Source organism: Ammospiza caudacuta, chromosome 9 (genome assembly GCF_027887145.1).
Source record: "Ammospiza caudacuta isolate bAmmCau1 chromosome 9, bAmmCau1.pri, whole genome shotgun sequence".
Classification (NCBI taxonomy): domain Eukaryota; kingdom Metazoa; phylum Chordata; class Aves; order Passeriformes; family Passerellidae; genus Ammospiza; species Ammospiza caudacuta.
Genome location: NC_080601.1, coordinates 37,907,713 through 37,923,618, shown reverse-complemented (window position 1 = coordinate 37,923,618; position 15,906 = coordinate 37,907,713). Strand labels below are relative to the sequence as shown.

The 15,906-nt window shown below is 41.1% G+C and overlaps 1 protein-coding gene across 12 annotated transcripts in view; it reads left to right on the top strand.

Annotated features, from left to right (window-relative positions):
- The window catches only part of EBF3 (EBF transcription factor 3), a 123,412-nt gene extending 113,655 nt beyond the window's left edge, over window positions 1–9,757 (top strand). For 3 of the 12 annotated variants that reach the window (XM_058810875.1, XM_058810873.1, XM_058810871.1), the window contains exons 12-16: window positions 336–401; window positions 1,052–1,229; window positions 2,432–2,617; window positions 3,092–3,289; window positions 9,557–9,757. In XM_058810875.1, the coding sequence (XP_058666858.1) occupies window positions 336–401; window positions 1,052–1,229; window positions 2,432–2,617; window positions 3,092–3,289; window positions 9,557–9,588 (660 nt within the window). In that variant the 3' untranslated portion in view covers window positions 9,589–9,757. Of the gene's footprint in view, window positions 1–335; window positions 402–1,051; window positions 1,230–2,428; window positions 2,618–3,091; window positions 3,290–9,556 lie in introns of all 12 variants that reach the window. The other 9 variants (XM_058810865.1, XM_058810864.1, XM_058810863.1 and 6 more) reach the window with 4 other exon arrangements.
- Window positions 9,758–15,906: the final 6,149 nt, after the last annotated feature.

The following is a 15,906-nucleotide window of genomic DNA, read 5'->3' as shown; positions in this document are numbered from 1 at the left end:
ACTGATTTCACTAATTCAGCACGAGAGCTACATGCTACAGCAGCAAACACCTTTCCGAGTCAATCATAATTGAACAGCTGGATATAAAATGCAATATTATTTTTAGGCTAGTCTCTAACTTTGACTTCAAACCACAAGCCCTGTTTTCCTCCCAAACAAAATACCTTCCTATCTTTGTAATGCATCCCCTAAATATAGCGGGAGCACACGGGCGGCACGTGATGTATTTTATCCACTTTATCAGTTCCTTCCAATTAGCGACCCTACAACTGCCAACATTGCTGCACTGCTCCTGTCTTAGTGAAACATAACCCGGGTTGTTTGTTTTCCTTTAGGAAGTATTACTTAAGAGAGCAGCAGACCTTGTTGAAGCCCTATATGGGATGCCCCATAACAACCAGGTAGGTCAGCAGCGTGCTCTTTGTTCCCACGCCGACACGTGTAGATCAATACCTGCTCTGTGCAGGGCTGGCAGAGCATCAGCACGTTGCCTTTGTACACAGCCAGGCTTTGCCAGCCACCTTGAGGGCAGTGTGATGTGATGCAATGCTCCGAGGGAAGCGCTTCATCTTCCCCTTCTCCTCTCGCTGCTCGTTTGCCTATCAGAAATGACAATTATGTGCGAGGTGCCAAAAGCATAAGCAAGCATTAAGGCAAGAGAATAACCTTGAACTGGGGCCAAAATATACAGTGACTAATGGGAAGTCCTAAAGAAATCTGCTCAGCCGAGTGGATCAGCTGTACTGTATTTTGCAAACTGCTGAAAACACAGCTCCTGCCTTGGGCACATAAAACCCCTGTGATGGTTTTCACCTGGCTTCCAGTGCTAAACTGGAGTTTTATGTTAATTTCTTCATTTCTTTGTATTTACTGTGTTGAGGAGCAATTGGGCATGGGGAGGAAAAACAGGAGGTGTGGTTGGAACGAGCAGCAAACCCCCCCACCCTCACTATAATTCCACGCGGATCTCTTCGGTAAATTTTTGCGCTATTGCGACTTTGGAGCGTTCGCACAAATCTGAGTTGTCAGCGCTTGTTCCGTGTCTCTCCAGGAAATAATCCTGAAACGAGCAGCTGACATTGCTGAGGCGTTGTACAGCGTGCCCCGCAACCACAACCAGATCCCCACTCTAGCCAACACTCCCGCCCACACCGGCATGATGGGCGTGAACTCCTTCAGCAGCCAGCTCGCCGTCAATGTCTCCGAAACATCGCAAGCCAACGACCAAGGTAGGTGGGATTTCAAGGGTTAATCCTTCACCTTGTTGGCTGCTTTTGGCCTGTTCATGCGAGCTGGTGTCACCGCCGTGTCCTCCCTCTCTCTGTCCCCCTGGCCGTGTGTCTGAGCGCGGAATGAAATGCCGTCTTTAACTTTTCTCGTAATATTTAATTCTCCCTGTTCTTTCATTTACTGTTATCATAAAGCATCTCCGGTGGGGGAAAAGAAATACAATTGGCAAAGTGTAGAAAGCTCTTTGTTATTCGCAGTAAATATACAGTGTGTACGGTTGGTTTATAAAATAATTATGTCTCTGTACCTCCACCTGGTTTTGGAATATTTACACAGATAAATCTAATTTGATGTCTGTGATTTTAAAATACTTTGTTTGTAGGCATGTGTGACATATATGTTACTAATAAAAGTAATAGTTGATTTAATTTACCTGTTGTAATTGAAAATGCATGTAGCATATTGCATTTAAAATTAATTTTGATACTAATGAAAGGAGGGAAACAGGATTATTAGATATGTTCAAATGCATTTTTTTTTTTGCTTGCAACGTAATTATTAAATTGATTGCTCAGATAGGAACAAATTGTTGTTTAAAATCCTGATTCCGCTATGTTTCCTCTTCTAAAAAGATTGTCTTTTAATGCGTTTCCAAGCTAATAAGCCTTATAAAATTCTGTACTTGCTCTTGAATTAGTTTTCACTGATGGCTACACCTTATGAAAGCTTGTTGTTAGCATAAAAAATATCAATCACAAAATGAAGACCCCAAAACAGCCTTTTAAAGTAAATCACCGCAACAAAAAAGTTTTTCTTGTCAGCTCTGGCATTTGAAGGTGCGGAGAGGCTGAAAGTTCACGCAGTGTGTTGGTACAAAGCGGGACTCGAGCCTGTTGATAATTGCTCCTAAAGACAAACGTGAAGGCACCTGACACAGCTGGATCGAAGAGAGCTTTTGTTGGCTGTCTGTGCTAAGAGGAGAGACAACATAGAGTGCTCGCGGATGATTTAAGTAGGGTTGGCGTGATAAGGTTATCTCAAGCTGCAAGAGTTGATAGGGCAGTGAGAGACAACTCAGAGCAAAGCTGTGCAATCAATTAAAACTGTGTAATATATGCTGCATGAGGAAACCCCCCAGCCCTAAGTCTATCTTATAAAATAACATTATTTTTTTGGGGTGGGGGGGTTTCTAACACAGTAGGTTACAGTCGCAACACAAGCAGTGTTTCCCCGCGAGGATATGTTCCCAGCAGTACTCCTCAGCAGTCCAATTACAACACAGTCAGCAATAGCATGAATGGATATGGCAATGCCGGCATGCCCAATCTAGGTGTACCAGGTTCCCCTGGATTTCTTAATGGCTCCTCAGCTAACTCTCCTTATGGCAGTAAGTGTCTATTTTTGGTAACACATCATCATATAGATTCATATTTACTACAAAATCAACTCCTTGCATTGTTTTGATTTCCTCTATTGTCAGCTACTGGATAAAAGGAGGGGTGACTCTGGAGGCTGGACGTAAAAATGAAAATAATAAATTGATCTGTTTGTGCCAGAATACAATCTCAGATAGAGAAAAAAAAAAAAAAAAGAATGTACAAAACGAAACAAAAAAAAAAAAAACAACAAAATAAAAATTGGACTGCGCAATTCGTAACAAAAGTCCAACACAAAAGAGTTTGCCTGTTATCCAGAGAGTGGCCAAGCCAAGGCATTTCATTTTTATTTTTTTATATATATTTTTTTTATATATATATATATCTCTATATATATTTTAAGAGGCAAGGCCCTATCACTCTCTTTTTCCGTGTTTGCCGTGAAAACCTCAATCTGAGTCCTGATTATTTTTGCTTTATTGCAGTAGTGCCGTCAAGCCCTACCATGGCAGCCTCTTCGGTCACCCTCCCTTCAAACTGTAGCAGTACACACGGCATTTTCTCATTCTCACCTGCCAATGTCATCTCTGCAGTGAAACAAAAGAGCGCCTTCGCTCCTGTTGTCAGGCCCCAAGCCTCTCCTCCACCATCTTGCACCAGTGCAAATGGAAATGGACTTCAAGGTGAGCCCGATCTCTCTCAATTTTCTCTCTGCTGCTTTTTTTTTTTTTTTTTTTTTTTTTTTTTTTTTTTTTTTTTTTTGTGCTATTTTTTTTTCTCGGGGAGCAAGGTACCTGGCTGGATTTTTCAGTGTTCTTGTAGCGATGCAAAAAGCAGGGGGAGAAATAGGGTAGAGGAGTGAATGGTCTGCTGATATTTTCAGGTTTTTAGTTCATTTTTGATGCTTGCATTAGAGCAAACACCAGTTGTTTTTCTGGCATTTTCCCTTAGGAGTCCGTGCCTTAAATTTTAAGGGAAGACTGTATCCCGGAATGCCTCTTGGAGGGTTTGTGTACTCCTGGTGTTTTTATGTTTTCTGAACACATTTCTGTGGATGTTTAAACCCAGCAGTGTTCTGGCAGGACACGGTGTGATTTCCTCACTTTATATAGGGTGCAGTAGTGATTTTAAATACGCCAAGTTAATATAAGTCAGGTTAAGCCCTTACTTAGTGGACTGAGCTTTCCTGGACTAGGCAGCCCTGTATGCAGTGGTTTGCATGCTCCGGTGGCGCCAGCTCTTACTGTGGTGTTAGAGTGGTTACATCCCTAAATGAACTAAATATTTTAATTAGGGCAGGCAATTTCTATATTTTATCATTTTTTAAAAATATATATATATATATAATCCATGTGATTTAATGTGGGTAATGCAAGAAACAACTGACAAATCAGTGGCAGAATGTCCATAGTCGCCTGCAGGGTGTGGGGCAGGAGGAATTATGGCACAACGCGAGGACAAAAACACAAAGAATCACCCTAAAAAGGAACACTTGTGCCCAATTTTGCAACTTTTAGGGGGTATTTTGACATGCATATGGGTGCATTAGAATCACTGGGAAGGTTTGTTTGCCTCTGCTGGAATCTCAGTGCACAGTGCAGTGAATTGAGGCACTTGAGATCCCATTGAAACCAGGAAGGGTTGAGGACAGTCTCATCCCGAGGTCATCACTCCTCTTGACTTCCTCAGCTAAGCAGCAGCAGCAGCAGCAGCACAGGATTATTTATCCTTTATATCACCATGATACCCCTAATCCAACCAGCACTCACAGGCAAACAGATGAGGGGGATTTTAATTTGCCAAACCAATCCTGGACACCAGCATTTTGTGGGGTGCTGTAGGCATTTTGGAGGGACATCACCCCAATCCCACAGAGCTGCCTGTCCACCCCAAATCCACGGCAGGATCTCAAAATGAATCTTCCTCTAGCTTGCTCTTAACTTCTTGGCCCAAAAAAACCATCTGAGACCTTGTTATGCACTCAGGTCAACAAAGAGCTGAGAATCCAGATGCAGAAACTCACTGTAGCATGATGCTAAAGGAAAGGATAATTAAATTAACAGTTTTTTGTGTATTTCTTTAGTGGAAGCTTCACTGTGTTACTACTGTAAGTAGAAAACTATATCCATATTCTTAGAAAAGATAATCCATTCATAAAATAATACAGTGTCCTACTTTCCTCTTTTTGTTAGAAGGCACTGATATGAAAAGTAAATACTGAAATAAAATAATGAAAAAAAAAAAAAGGAAAAATGAGATAGAAAAATAAATAATAAAAAAATAAACAAAAATAAAATAAATATATACTACAAATGTGGTAACATATGGCTTAGATGTGAGGCAGGAAGATCAACGAATTGATTTTGATTTACTTTGATAAACAAAATTATTTAAAGATCTAAGTTAAAATGATCCAATTTTTTGCCATTTCAGTATGTGAGTAAGGGTCTTTCTGTCATATACTTGAGGTTTTAGGTACTTAAAATCTCTAGGTTACCTCAAAGTGGGGTTTTAAGGACAACTGGGAGGGCTGAATAAGCACCCTATGTCCCTTAGCACCTGCCCAGGCCCCCAGTAATTGCACATCTCCATCCTCAGGTACAAAATGCTTATTGTGTAAAGCTCAGAAGATGACTTGGAATCAGCCAGTAGTGATTTGTTAAATAGGTCATGAATTCAGCTCTTAAGCTGAGCCCAGCCTTGCTTTGCACTGAGCTCTTTCCATGCCCAGAGAGCCCAGTGAAGACCTAACCATGCCTTCAACCCCTGATTTTTGGGTGCTGCAATCCATGTGCTGAAATTAAATAGATAATACACAGACAAATAAATAATTAAGTAAATAAAAATGGCCAACTTTCCTCTGTCAGCTGAACCTGAGTCATTTTGTGCTGAGCAGAATGACCCAGAGAAACAGGCAGAATGTCCTTCCGGCCTGGTGCCTAGAGCAGCGACTTCCAGGGCTGTGGGAAAAGAAATTGCATAATTTATGCAAAGTAGGCAGCACCCCAAGGCGATGCTCAGTGTTAGGGAGCTAGGGAACTGACATGGAATCACAGAATCCTGGAATGGTTTGGCTTGGATGGGACCTTGGAGATCATTGAGCTCCAGCTTTGGGCAGGGACACCTTCCACTGTCCCAGGCTGCTCCAAGGCCAGTCCAGCCTGGCTGGGACACTCTCAGGGATGGGGCAGCCACAGCTTTCCCCGCGCCAGGGCCTCAGCACCACCTCACCTCCCCACCCAGGACTCTCTGTGAGCTCCTTCACCATCCCAGCAGAGGCACCATCCCTTCTTCCACCTTGATTCTTTGAGTCAGTTCAGACTGAGCTCACAAAAGGCCTCAAATTCACCCATTCCTCCTCACATCTGTGCCTTGGCCTGAGCTGCAGCCAGGGCTGAGGGGCAGGACAGGGATGGGCTTGTCAGTTCCTTCCTTCATGAGGCATGGCCAAGAAAAGCCACCAACACTGCTGTGTGGGTACTTATCTACACTGCATTTGATACATAGAGTTCATTAGGGAGCTTCTGCTCCTTCCTTCCTATTTTCTCAGTCATTTGTTGTCAGGGAACTCTTTTTAAAGTTTAATTAGTTGCTTTCTGGACTCTGTACAATCACCTTGAGAGCTTTCTGATCAGCACATTTTCTACATTAAGGTAAAATATGGAATTTGAGAGCTGCGGTCCAACGCAGCTGAGGTTTTTTTGGTGATCTTCAAGTACAGAGTCTCATTTTAGGGCAGGGTGTGAAGGAGCTGAGGAGATGTCTCTGTTAGGAATGGCCACATTCAGGCAAGCCAAGGGGCAGTAAGAGCTCACTGGTGGTGCATAAGAGGCAAATCCTGCAGTTTATGGATAAGCAGGGCCTTGGATAAGAATGGATGAGAATTCAGACAAGGATGGTCCTTCTGCAGGGATTTGGGGGTTAATTGACCCCTCCCTGATGGGTAAACCACTGTAGGGTATCTCTGTGTGGCAAAAATGCTGCTGGTGGTGCACCTAAGTTGGTGAGAGCAGCAGAGTTAAGCAGTTCCAGCTGGACCTCAGGGGAGTTGTTTTGTCCCCTAACAAAGGGTTAAACAGAAGTTGAGCTGCCCTGATTTCTGGCTTGTGCTGATGTAACCCTGAGCATCAGGACCACCCGAGCCCACCACACCAGCAGCAAGATCTTGCTGCCTGTGAGCACAACCCCAAAACCCTCTGTGCTGTAGGACCTGCTGCCCAAGAGTGAGCATGGAGACACCTGTAGGTGTCTTTTTTGGTAAAGAGATCCAAGACAATTTCCAGCAAAAGGTGTCCTTGCTCATGGCAGGGGCTTGGAACAAGATGGTCCCTAAGATCCCTTCCAACCCCAACCATTCTGGAATTTGATGATTCAAAGATGAAGACAGAGGTTAGGAGTGAAGAAGGCAATCTGGGAGACCTCAGAGTGGTCAGGCTGGGGCCAGTGCCAGCCAGGGCTCCCCTCTGCTGCCCCCATGCATGGTCAGCTGCATGGCCATGGCCAGCACTCAGGAGCTGCAGCTCTTGCAGGAGAACTGTCCCCCTGCTGTCCCCAGGGCCTGACTCACTCCTGTGAGTAATCCCACACAGAAAAGGGCTTTTGGGCCTTATCCAAAAAGCCACAATCTTGTTGACTCTGCATGACCTCCACAGTCTATGATCAGAAAGTCAAGTACTCACACAAATTTTTTAAGAGGAGAATCCTGCCATGTGTGTTCCTTAGGGCAGAGAGGCTTTTCCTGTTTAAAACAATGAGCATTAAAGGTAGAAAAGAAAATTTTTAGTGAGAGACTCCTGGCTGGCTGCAAAGTTGGAAGCACAATATATGTTCAAAATTTGGTTTTCAATTGTAATTTGCTTTCTATAGATTGTGAAAGATATTGCTCTCTGATTATAGGACTATAATGCACAGCAAAAGGCTCTCTATATTCTTTTAAAATTGCATCCTGCTTAATTTTCTGGTCTTCCACCAGATGAAAGTATTAAAATTATTATTAAAAAAACTCACCAGCTCATTTTTCTTTAAGAAGGCGTTTGGTATCAATTTGCACAGCAGTAAGCTCAGTGCAGAAATTCACAATTGTCTAAGATTGCTACTAAAACAAATTGTGAAATGCACATCTGGAGCAACAACCTTGCACCCCCTCCCAGACTGTGCCACAAAGAGAGCTCAACAAAAATGGTTAAATTAAAAACTGAGATGTTTTTTTCTTTCCTGCGGAAAAATATGGCAGCGGATAATCTGAATGTTCACACAACAGAATCATGGCATGGTTTGGGTTGGAAGGGACCTTAAAGTCCATCCTGTCCCACCTTCTGCCATGGGCAGGGACACCTTCCACTGTCCTAAAGTGCTCCAAGCCCTGTCCAGCCTGGCCTTGGACACTGCCAGGATGGAGCAGCTGATGGCTGAATTGCAGCACGAGGCACTTGAGGACACAGTTTAGTGGTGAACCACAACAGTGCTGGTTTGATGTTGGACTTGACCTCAAAGGTCTTTTCCAGCCTTAATGATTCTGTGATCCCATGGCAGCTGTTCCTTAAAATGATCTCCTGCACCAACAGATAACCAGGCTGGCATGGTGACAGATTTGCGGCTGCTGAATCCCACAGGAGAAGCCAAACTGAGAATGAAGGGTTGGCAGCTCCAAACTCAGGGTGAGGTCACCAGCTGGCCTGGCCTGATGAGGGGTGGAACAGGGGACATCCATGAAGTTTGTGATTTTTTTTGGGGGTGGCCAGGCCTTGGCAGGGGCTGCCCAGGGAGGTTTGGGGTCCCCATCCCTGCAGGAGCCCAAAGAGTTGCTGGAGGTGACACTCAGTGCTGTGAGGTGGGGATTGGGCACAGATTGGACTTGGTGATCTTTGAGACCTTTGCCAACTTAAATGGTTCTGTGATTCTCTGAAAACATGATAAGGAAACTGAATATTTTGGATAGAAAGGCTCTCTGCCAATATAACCACTGTTCTCCAGTTAAATTTTGTAACTTAAGTTGCTGGTAAGGTTTAAAACATTCATTATGAAGAATGTTGCAAAATTATTACTTCAGTTTTGATTTTGACATTTTGGATACGTTTAATTGGGGAGAAAAATGGCAGAGTTGGAAGATTTTATCCTGTTTCACAAACATCACCTAAGCTGTGTTTTAGGGAGGTTTAGCTCCATCCAAATCCACAGGAGGCTCTGTCAGGACCAGGGGCTGCTCTGGGCTGTTGGAGCTGTGCTGGTTTTGGTGGTGTTACCTATGAAATGTGTACAGACCCAGCTCTTCCAAACCATAAAGCTGCAACGGCGAATCTGAAATAAATTAATATTGTTGAAATTAATGAACTGAGAAATTGAAGTTCACATCGCTACATGAACAAATTTATTAATATCTGTTGTACATAAATTAATGAGAAATATCATTACGGCAAAAATTAAACAACACTAAGATTATAGACTGTCTGAACTGTGCTTCTACCAAAGAGTTAACTAGGAAAAAACAGTGGTTGTTGGCATCTCAGTCTTTTTCTATTAAGAAACCCCAGGATATGACTGGTCAGGGGTATTAATATCATGTCTTTTTATGGTGTTTGAGCTCTAGGGTTGGGAGAGGGTTTAGAGCTCTTGATTTTGGAGAGTCCTTGGCTTTCTCAGTCCTGCTTTTATCGTGAAGTAGAATAGCAGAAAATGAGGTTTTTCTGCCCAGGGCATGAAGAGGTGATTGCTGGGGATGGGGATTCAGCCAGAGGAGGTGTCAGGAGCCTGGAGAGAACTGAGCCTGGGGAAGCAGGGGATGTTCTGCCCTCAGAGCTCCTTTCTCGAGGAGAGGCTGTTTGGGGTGATTTGCTGGGAGGAGCGCCCGCGGTCCTTGCTCTGGGGATGCTCTGCATCCTCCGTCCCTGTCCTGTGTGGCTCTGAGCCCAGCGTGCCAATAACAGCTCCTTTTCTTCTCTTTTTTCTTTTAGCCATGTCCGGGCTTGTAGTCCCGCCAATGTAAAGTCACTTTTGTTTACCTACCATAGCACCGAGCTGCAGAGGATGGGCTTAGGGGACAAGTTTAGTATATTAAGACATGCTGATGGAAGCAGTATCTTCACGCAGAATCGGCAACAAAACCGAAAATGCTACAGGAAAAAAATAATAAAAAAAAACCCACAAAAAAAAAACCCCACAAAAAAAAAGAAAAAAAAAAAAAGACTTTGTTTAAAGATTTTATTTAAACTATTAAGAATCTACATGCAAAACAACCTATTTCTTCATGGACAATTCCATTTTATTGACTGAATTTTTCTCATATTTTCACATTTCTCAGTCCTGGAGAATAAGGAAAAAGCGACGCCTATTTTGTATAAAGTTTCTGATTACGTCTTGGCTATGTCTAGTACTTGCTATGTGTTGGGAGAAACTTTGTGGATGCACCATTTTGATTATCATGAAACACTGATGAAAAATGCCTCCGAACATTTTTCTGTACTCATAACTAGATTCACAATGGTTGTGTATCTCTATAATGTGAAATATTTTTTTGTGGTGGAAAAAAAAAAAAAGGGGGGGCCAAGGAGGTTATGAGCCATCAAACTGGAAAAAAAAAAGAATAAAAAAAAAAAAGGATGAATATATGATTAGGAAAAAAAAAAACCACACAAAAAACCGGGGCGCGGGGGCGGGCGCGGGGGGGTTTATCGTTGCTTAACTTCATCTTAATGAAATGGAACTTTGTAACTTATTGTAGTTAGAAATTGTAACTTTGATATTGAATTCTCTTGCCTTCAACAAGCACACTGACAGAGGAAAAAGAAAAAAGAAATTGCTACTGTCTGTTGGTTTAAAAAAATGAAAAAAATATACTTCCACTGCTAGAGCTTCCTGTTAAGCAAGTGTGATCTGCAACATTTTTTCAACTTTTGCTAGCACTGTATACTATTGCATTTTAGGCTACTGTGAAGTCTATGTTTCTTGTACCAGAAAATTGTCCTTTTGACTTCTAGATCCTTCTTCCCTAATGTGTTTTGTATGTGGTTATAAAATTGTAGACTTTTGTGATTTTGCCAAAGTTGTAGCTAAATATTTATACACTTGTCTTGAATTTTTTTCAGATCCACTTAAATATTTAGACAAAAAAAAGCAGATTTTATTCTTTATGACCGCTATAAGGAATAAAATAGTCTTATCCATTGCAACACTTTCTTTCACATAAACACTTGCAGTCACTAAGGGAATTTATTTTGTAACATATCAACTATAAATATTGTATTTATCTTTGAAATTTTGTATATTGCTTTTCATCATTTTTTTTTTATGTTCTTGTATGTATTGGTTTTTGTCCTGGCCTGGTATCGTGATGCTGAAAATAGCATTAAGCCAAGAACTGTTGCCTTCATGTTTTTCTTTTAAATAAATCAGTGTCTGTGCATTTCATTTGTACTTCATAAGGTTGCTATTGTTTAGCCTTTCCATCCTTTTTTAAATTTTTTTTTTTCAAAAATTCAAATTCATTGTTTATTTTTATATTATTTTTAAGTTATCTGAACAAATAATTTTGAAAGAAGAAGTCGTTTGTTGTATAGTCAAATCAAAATTGTGCCACATGGCTGTAATGAATACTAGTAGAATATGTGCATGTGATACAGCCACAGAAAAGATTAATCTATTTTGTGGTTTCTTTTTTTTTTTCTTTTTTTTTTTTTTGTTTATTTTCTTTATTTTTAAATTTTATTTTTAATTTTTTTTTTTTTTTTAAGATTGTAAAAAGTCATTTTTTAGCTGCCACCCATGACTTTGCCACATAGCTGAACTGTGTTTACTGGAAAAATTCAGAGGCCTAAAGTTTAAAAATAAATTCACTTCTGATGTTTTAATTAAAATGTTTGCCACATGAACTTCTCTGATGCCTTAAAAGTGAACTTCTTTGAAGAACTTTTGTGCTGTTTTATCACAGGCTTGCACCACAATTGTTAATCACGACTTCATTTGGATGATTTCTGGTGTGAAAAATAAGGGGGAAAAAAAAAAAAAGCACAATCCCGGTGTACAATTCTGCCACTCCTTTACGTGTCGATTTTCTGCTGCACTCTGCATTCTCCCAAACCCTGCTCTGCTCAAAACCGGGGAAGGTTCCACGGGAAATCAGGATCACACCGAATTTTTAATGTCTGGGGGTTGTTTGTTTAGGTTTCTTGGGGTTTTTTTGGGGGAATTTTTGTAATCAACCCATAGCCGATGGTACTTTTTAAACTGGAATGACCTCCGTTGTATTCCGTGGCTCTCAGTGCCAGATCCAGCCAGAGAAACGTGGAGTTGTTTTTATTTTTACTTTGCACTAAATCCTTCGCCAGCGCAGCACTGCAAAACACGTTGCAAACTGCAGCAGAATTCACCTTTTAACCAAAAAAGGAGGGAACATTTTGTTAATTATTATTAATTTTTTAAATTATGATTACTTTTGTATTTTTTTTTTCTTTTTGGGCAAAAAAAAAAAATGCACATTTTAGTCAAGCTTTTCTGGAAGGTTTAGAAGAAGGGTTCAGCGTAGCACAGCTCTGTGAGCATGGCCAAGGTGGGAAAGCCTGAGAAGTCACTTTGGAACTGAATTGCCTCCGTTATATTTTGTCTAAGTAAGGTTTTGCTCTAAAAAAATTTAAAAAAGAGGTCACGTGTACATGTTAAGAAAGTCTGCAAGTTCCTTCATAAATGCAATCTGTTTGTGTTTTAGATTAATTAGTCAATGCACTCATTGCTTCATTGTCTCCAGACGGAAAGCTTCACTAAATGGTAGATTTTACTGTTAAAAACCCTACAATAAGATTGTTTTATCTGTACATTTTTTCATATATTTAACTGTATAAAAAAATGTTCATTTTACACAATATTTAATTAAAGTATTTCTTGTCTGTGAATTTCATTTTTAGTAATTTTATCTGGTTTGATTATTAAAAAAAGTGACTAAACACTAAACGAAATAACGCAACACTGGGGGTTTCATTTCTAAATATCGGAATTTTTATTCCTTTGTTATGAAAAATTCCAAGCCCTTGACGTGGTCTTTCCAGTTCCCTGGGAGGAGGATGAGGAAGGAGATGTCTGCTCTGCAGTGGCAATCACTTGTTGCTCTGCCTCGGTGAAGTATTTATCCAAAACTGCTCACTTTTTGTTAAGATAACAGCAGAATATTTCTTTTTCTTATTTAACCAAAACGGTGCACTTCAGACAGGCTTTTTGTAAAGCAAAGGTAACAATAGATTTTTTTTTTCCTTTTACTATTTTAATATCGTATTGTAAAAGTCTGTAAACAGGAAAAGTTATTTTAAACAAAGCACAACCCAAATTTTCCATGTGGTGGTTTGACACTGAAGGTCGACGTGCTCGTCTCTTAATTGCTGAGAAGGAAGCAAATTCTTTTGCTAATTATAATACTGAGCACAAATATTTCATCCTCTGGGCCATAATATGTGCAATGCGCATAAAATGGGTGCAAAAAAATATTTATAAATGAGGTGGGCACATGCAGCCTCGGAGCTGGAGAGAGCTGCAAAGCTTTGCCTGATGTACAGGGCTGAGCTCCCCATCCCAGACACGAAATGCGCTCCTGTATCCTTGTGTGTGACCAGCATCACCAACAAAAGGGCATTTCCACAGGAGTATGGGTCTGGCAGAGGAATGTAAGTGCCTGAGGTGCTGAAATGGGGAGTTTGTTCTGGAGTTTGAGCTGGTCATTAATCAGAGGGCTGCTGACAACTTTGAGAGGGCACTGAGAAACTCGGAGCTCCGAAGTGAAGGGATGGAGTGGTGTGTGTGCATCCAGTGCCAAAGGACACGCTGCGTGTCCCAGCCCCTCCTCAGCTGCCCGTGGTTCAGGGATGGAGTGGGGAGACGGCAAAACTCAGTCACTGCTGTCACAACCTGCTGGAAAACCAGGATTTTTAACCGTGCTTCCTTTCTTGTCCAGCATTTCCATAGTTTTCATGTCAGATGAAAACTGATTTGATAAAAAAAAAGGTGTTAAACCTTCAAAACACTTTGGATTATTATTATTTTTATTATTTATTATTATTATTATGCATTGAAAACTGTTCCACTCCGAGTGCGTGTCAGTGTATCGTGTTTAAAAGGCGGCATAATCAGATGCATCCCACTAAAAAATAAGCTGGTTTTTAGGGATGAAAGTCTGCACGATGCCTACTGGCACTTTTCCTTTTAGTTTTATTTCAAAGGTTTGAATAATGAGCATCTAAATGGTTCCTCTAACTTTCAATGCAAGGAAAACACAAAAGGAGAAAACCCACATATGACAATTCCTAGAGCAATCCACCACCTACGACACATCTGGGTAAGAGCCCTGCTGAGGAAATATGTTGTGTCAGCCCACAGTGAGTTTAGACACAGGAAGATGATAAAAATTCCTTAATCAAAACGAAGGAATAAGAGTCTCTAAAAGTACATGCCAATTATTGCAGAGCAGCTTTTAAAAGTCTTTCAAGCTTTTAAAGATTATTCAAAGCACTTGAAATAGGCTTCAATCTAATGCCTCATTTCATTGCATTAAACAGCCTAGTTAATAAAGAATCAATATATTCAAAGGGCAAGGTTATCTTTTGTCTATAAGGGGTGGTGTCATTCTGAACCTTTTATAGTTCAAATGCTGAAAAAGACCTCATGAAATCCATACTCATCAAGTGGGTCAACTAGAGCAATAAAGAGGCCTCTGAAAGAATGGCTGCACTCCTTTAAAACAACTATAAGTCTTATCTCCCCGCATAGTCCTCGCCAGGCTCCGCCAGAAAATGTCAATTTCTCATCAAGACAAGAGGCCCGGCGATAATTTTTTCCCAGAGAATACACACAATTAGGAGAATGCAGAAAGGCCCCACCAGTGATTTGTAGCTTATTATGTCACCGGCGGGCTGCGACCCGCCGCCAAGCAGATAATAAGGGCTGTTGATAACGCAGGTGTCAATAGGGCCCGCAGTGGTGGCTGAATGTGAGCCCCTGTGAGCGCCTCCCCCACGCGCAGATCGCGGCGCCGATAACCCACGCCCGCCCGTACGCGCACACCGCGCCCCAAATTAATGCCCTGGATAAACCACACAAAGGAGCGCCGCTGCTTTATCCTCCCTGAGACAATTCCCCGCTTTACCCTTCAAGGAGCTCTTTTATGTGCGAATAAGGTTGCTTTTAATGAAATTGAAACTCATCAGAGGAAATCAAAACCCTCAAATCAGATTACAAATTGATTTTTTTTTTTTCCCTTCCCTCCCTTTTTGGCCACTTGTCGTTGTTCGATGTAGTGCCCTAAGTTTTACGGGGAAAGGAAGAGAAAGCATCCAGTCTGCAGTGAGGGCATGCAAACAACCTCTAAACTAAAGCATACAAAGGAGGAACGTTCCTGAAGTCCCACAAGTCATAAAAAGTTTTTAGAAGTTGCTGGTATTCTTCAAAACTCTACCCAGATACTTCATAAAATACTAAAGCTGTAATTAAATGAACTGTCCTAGAACTTAAAATTGTAAAATCAAATAATAAAACCCAAGCCATTTCCCCTTCTCCTGTGCAATGCCAAATTTCATTGTTAGATGAAATATCAAATATAATTGCTCAGTGCTCAGGTCAAAATTAACAGATGCAGGAGCTGAGACCTCCTGGTCTGGGATCCTGCTTCCAGGGTGACTCACTGAAGCACTTTGGCCAGCTGGGACATGACACTGACAAAGGTGATACAGTTGTGGCTTGATTTTATTTCTTAAAGATTTTGTTTCTTAAACATTTAAATAAGGCGACAGTTGCAGTTAATGGTTTTGTTTTCTCTTTGTTGGCTTTGTGCTATTACTGAAAGGACATAATGAATTAAAAGGTGCAATTAATTAGTCACAAAATTGTACATTTTTGGTGCCCACAAACTTTTAGAGGATTTTAGTTACGTGGCTCTTCGTTTGCACTTATCTTTAGGTAAATTAAGCTGTTTGAGAAATGACTTTGTAGCAAAAGCAAGTACTGAATAGAGGTGGCAAGGGTGCAAGGAAATTATCTGAAAGCTGCTTTGCTTCAACCAGACAAAAATCACAGATTTCCTACTGAGTAAAATCTAAAATAGAAATATCAAGTGAAAAATAAGGAAACTGAGGCTGGAATTGGTGTGGGTAGCACAGCCAGTCAAGAGTTGCCCTGTATCTACAAGGAAACAAGGGATGGAAATACCAAGGGGAAGATGGAGAGAAGAAAGGAGAAAGATGTGAAAAAAAATTGTACAATGAAACCCAATAAAGTTGTTTTTAATGATCTCCTTCCTTGTGCCATGGAATTCTGTTGTGGGATTGAGTTC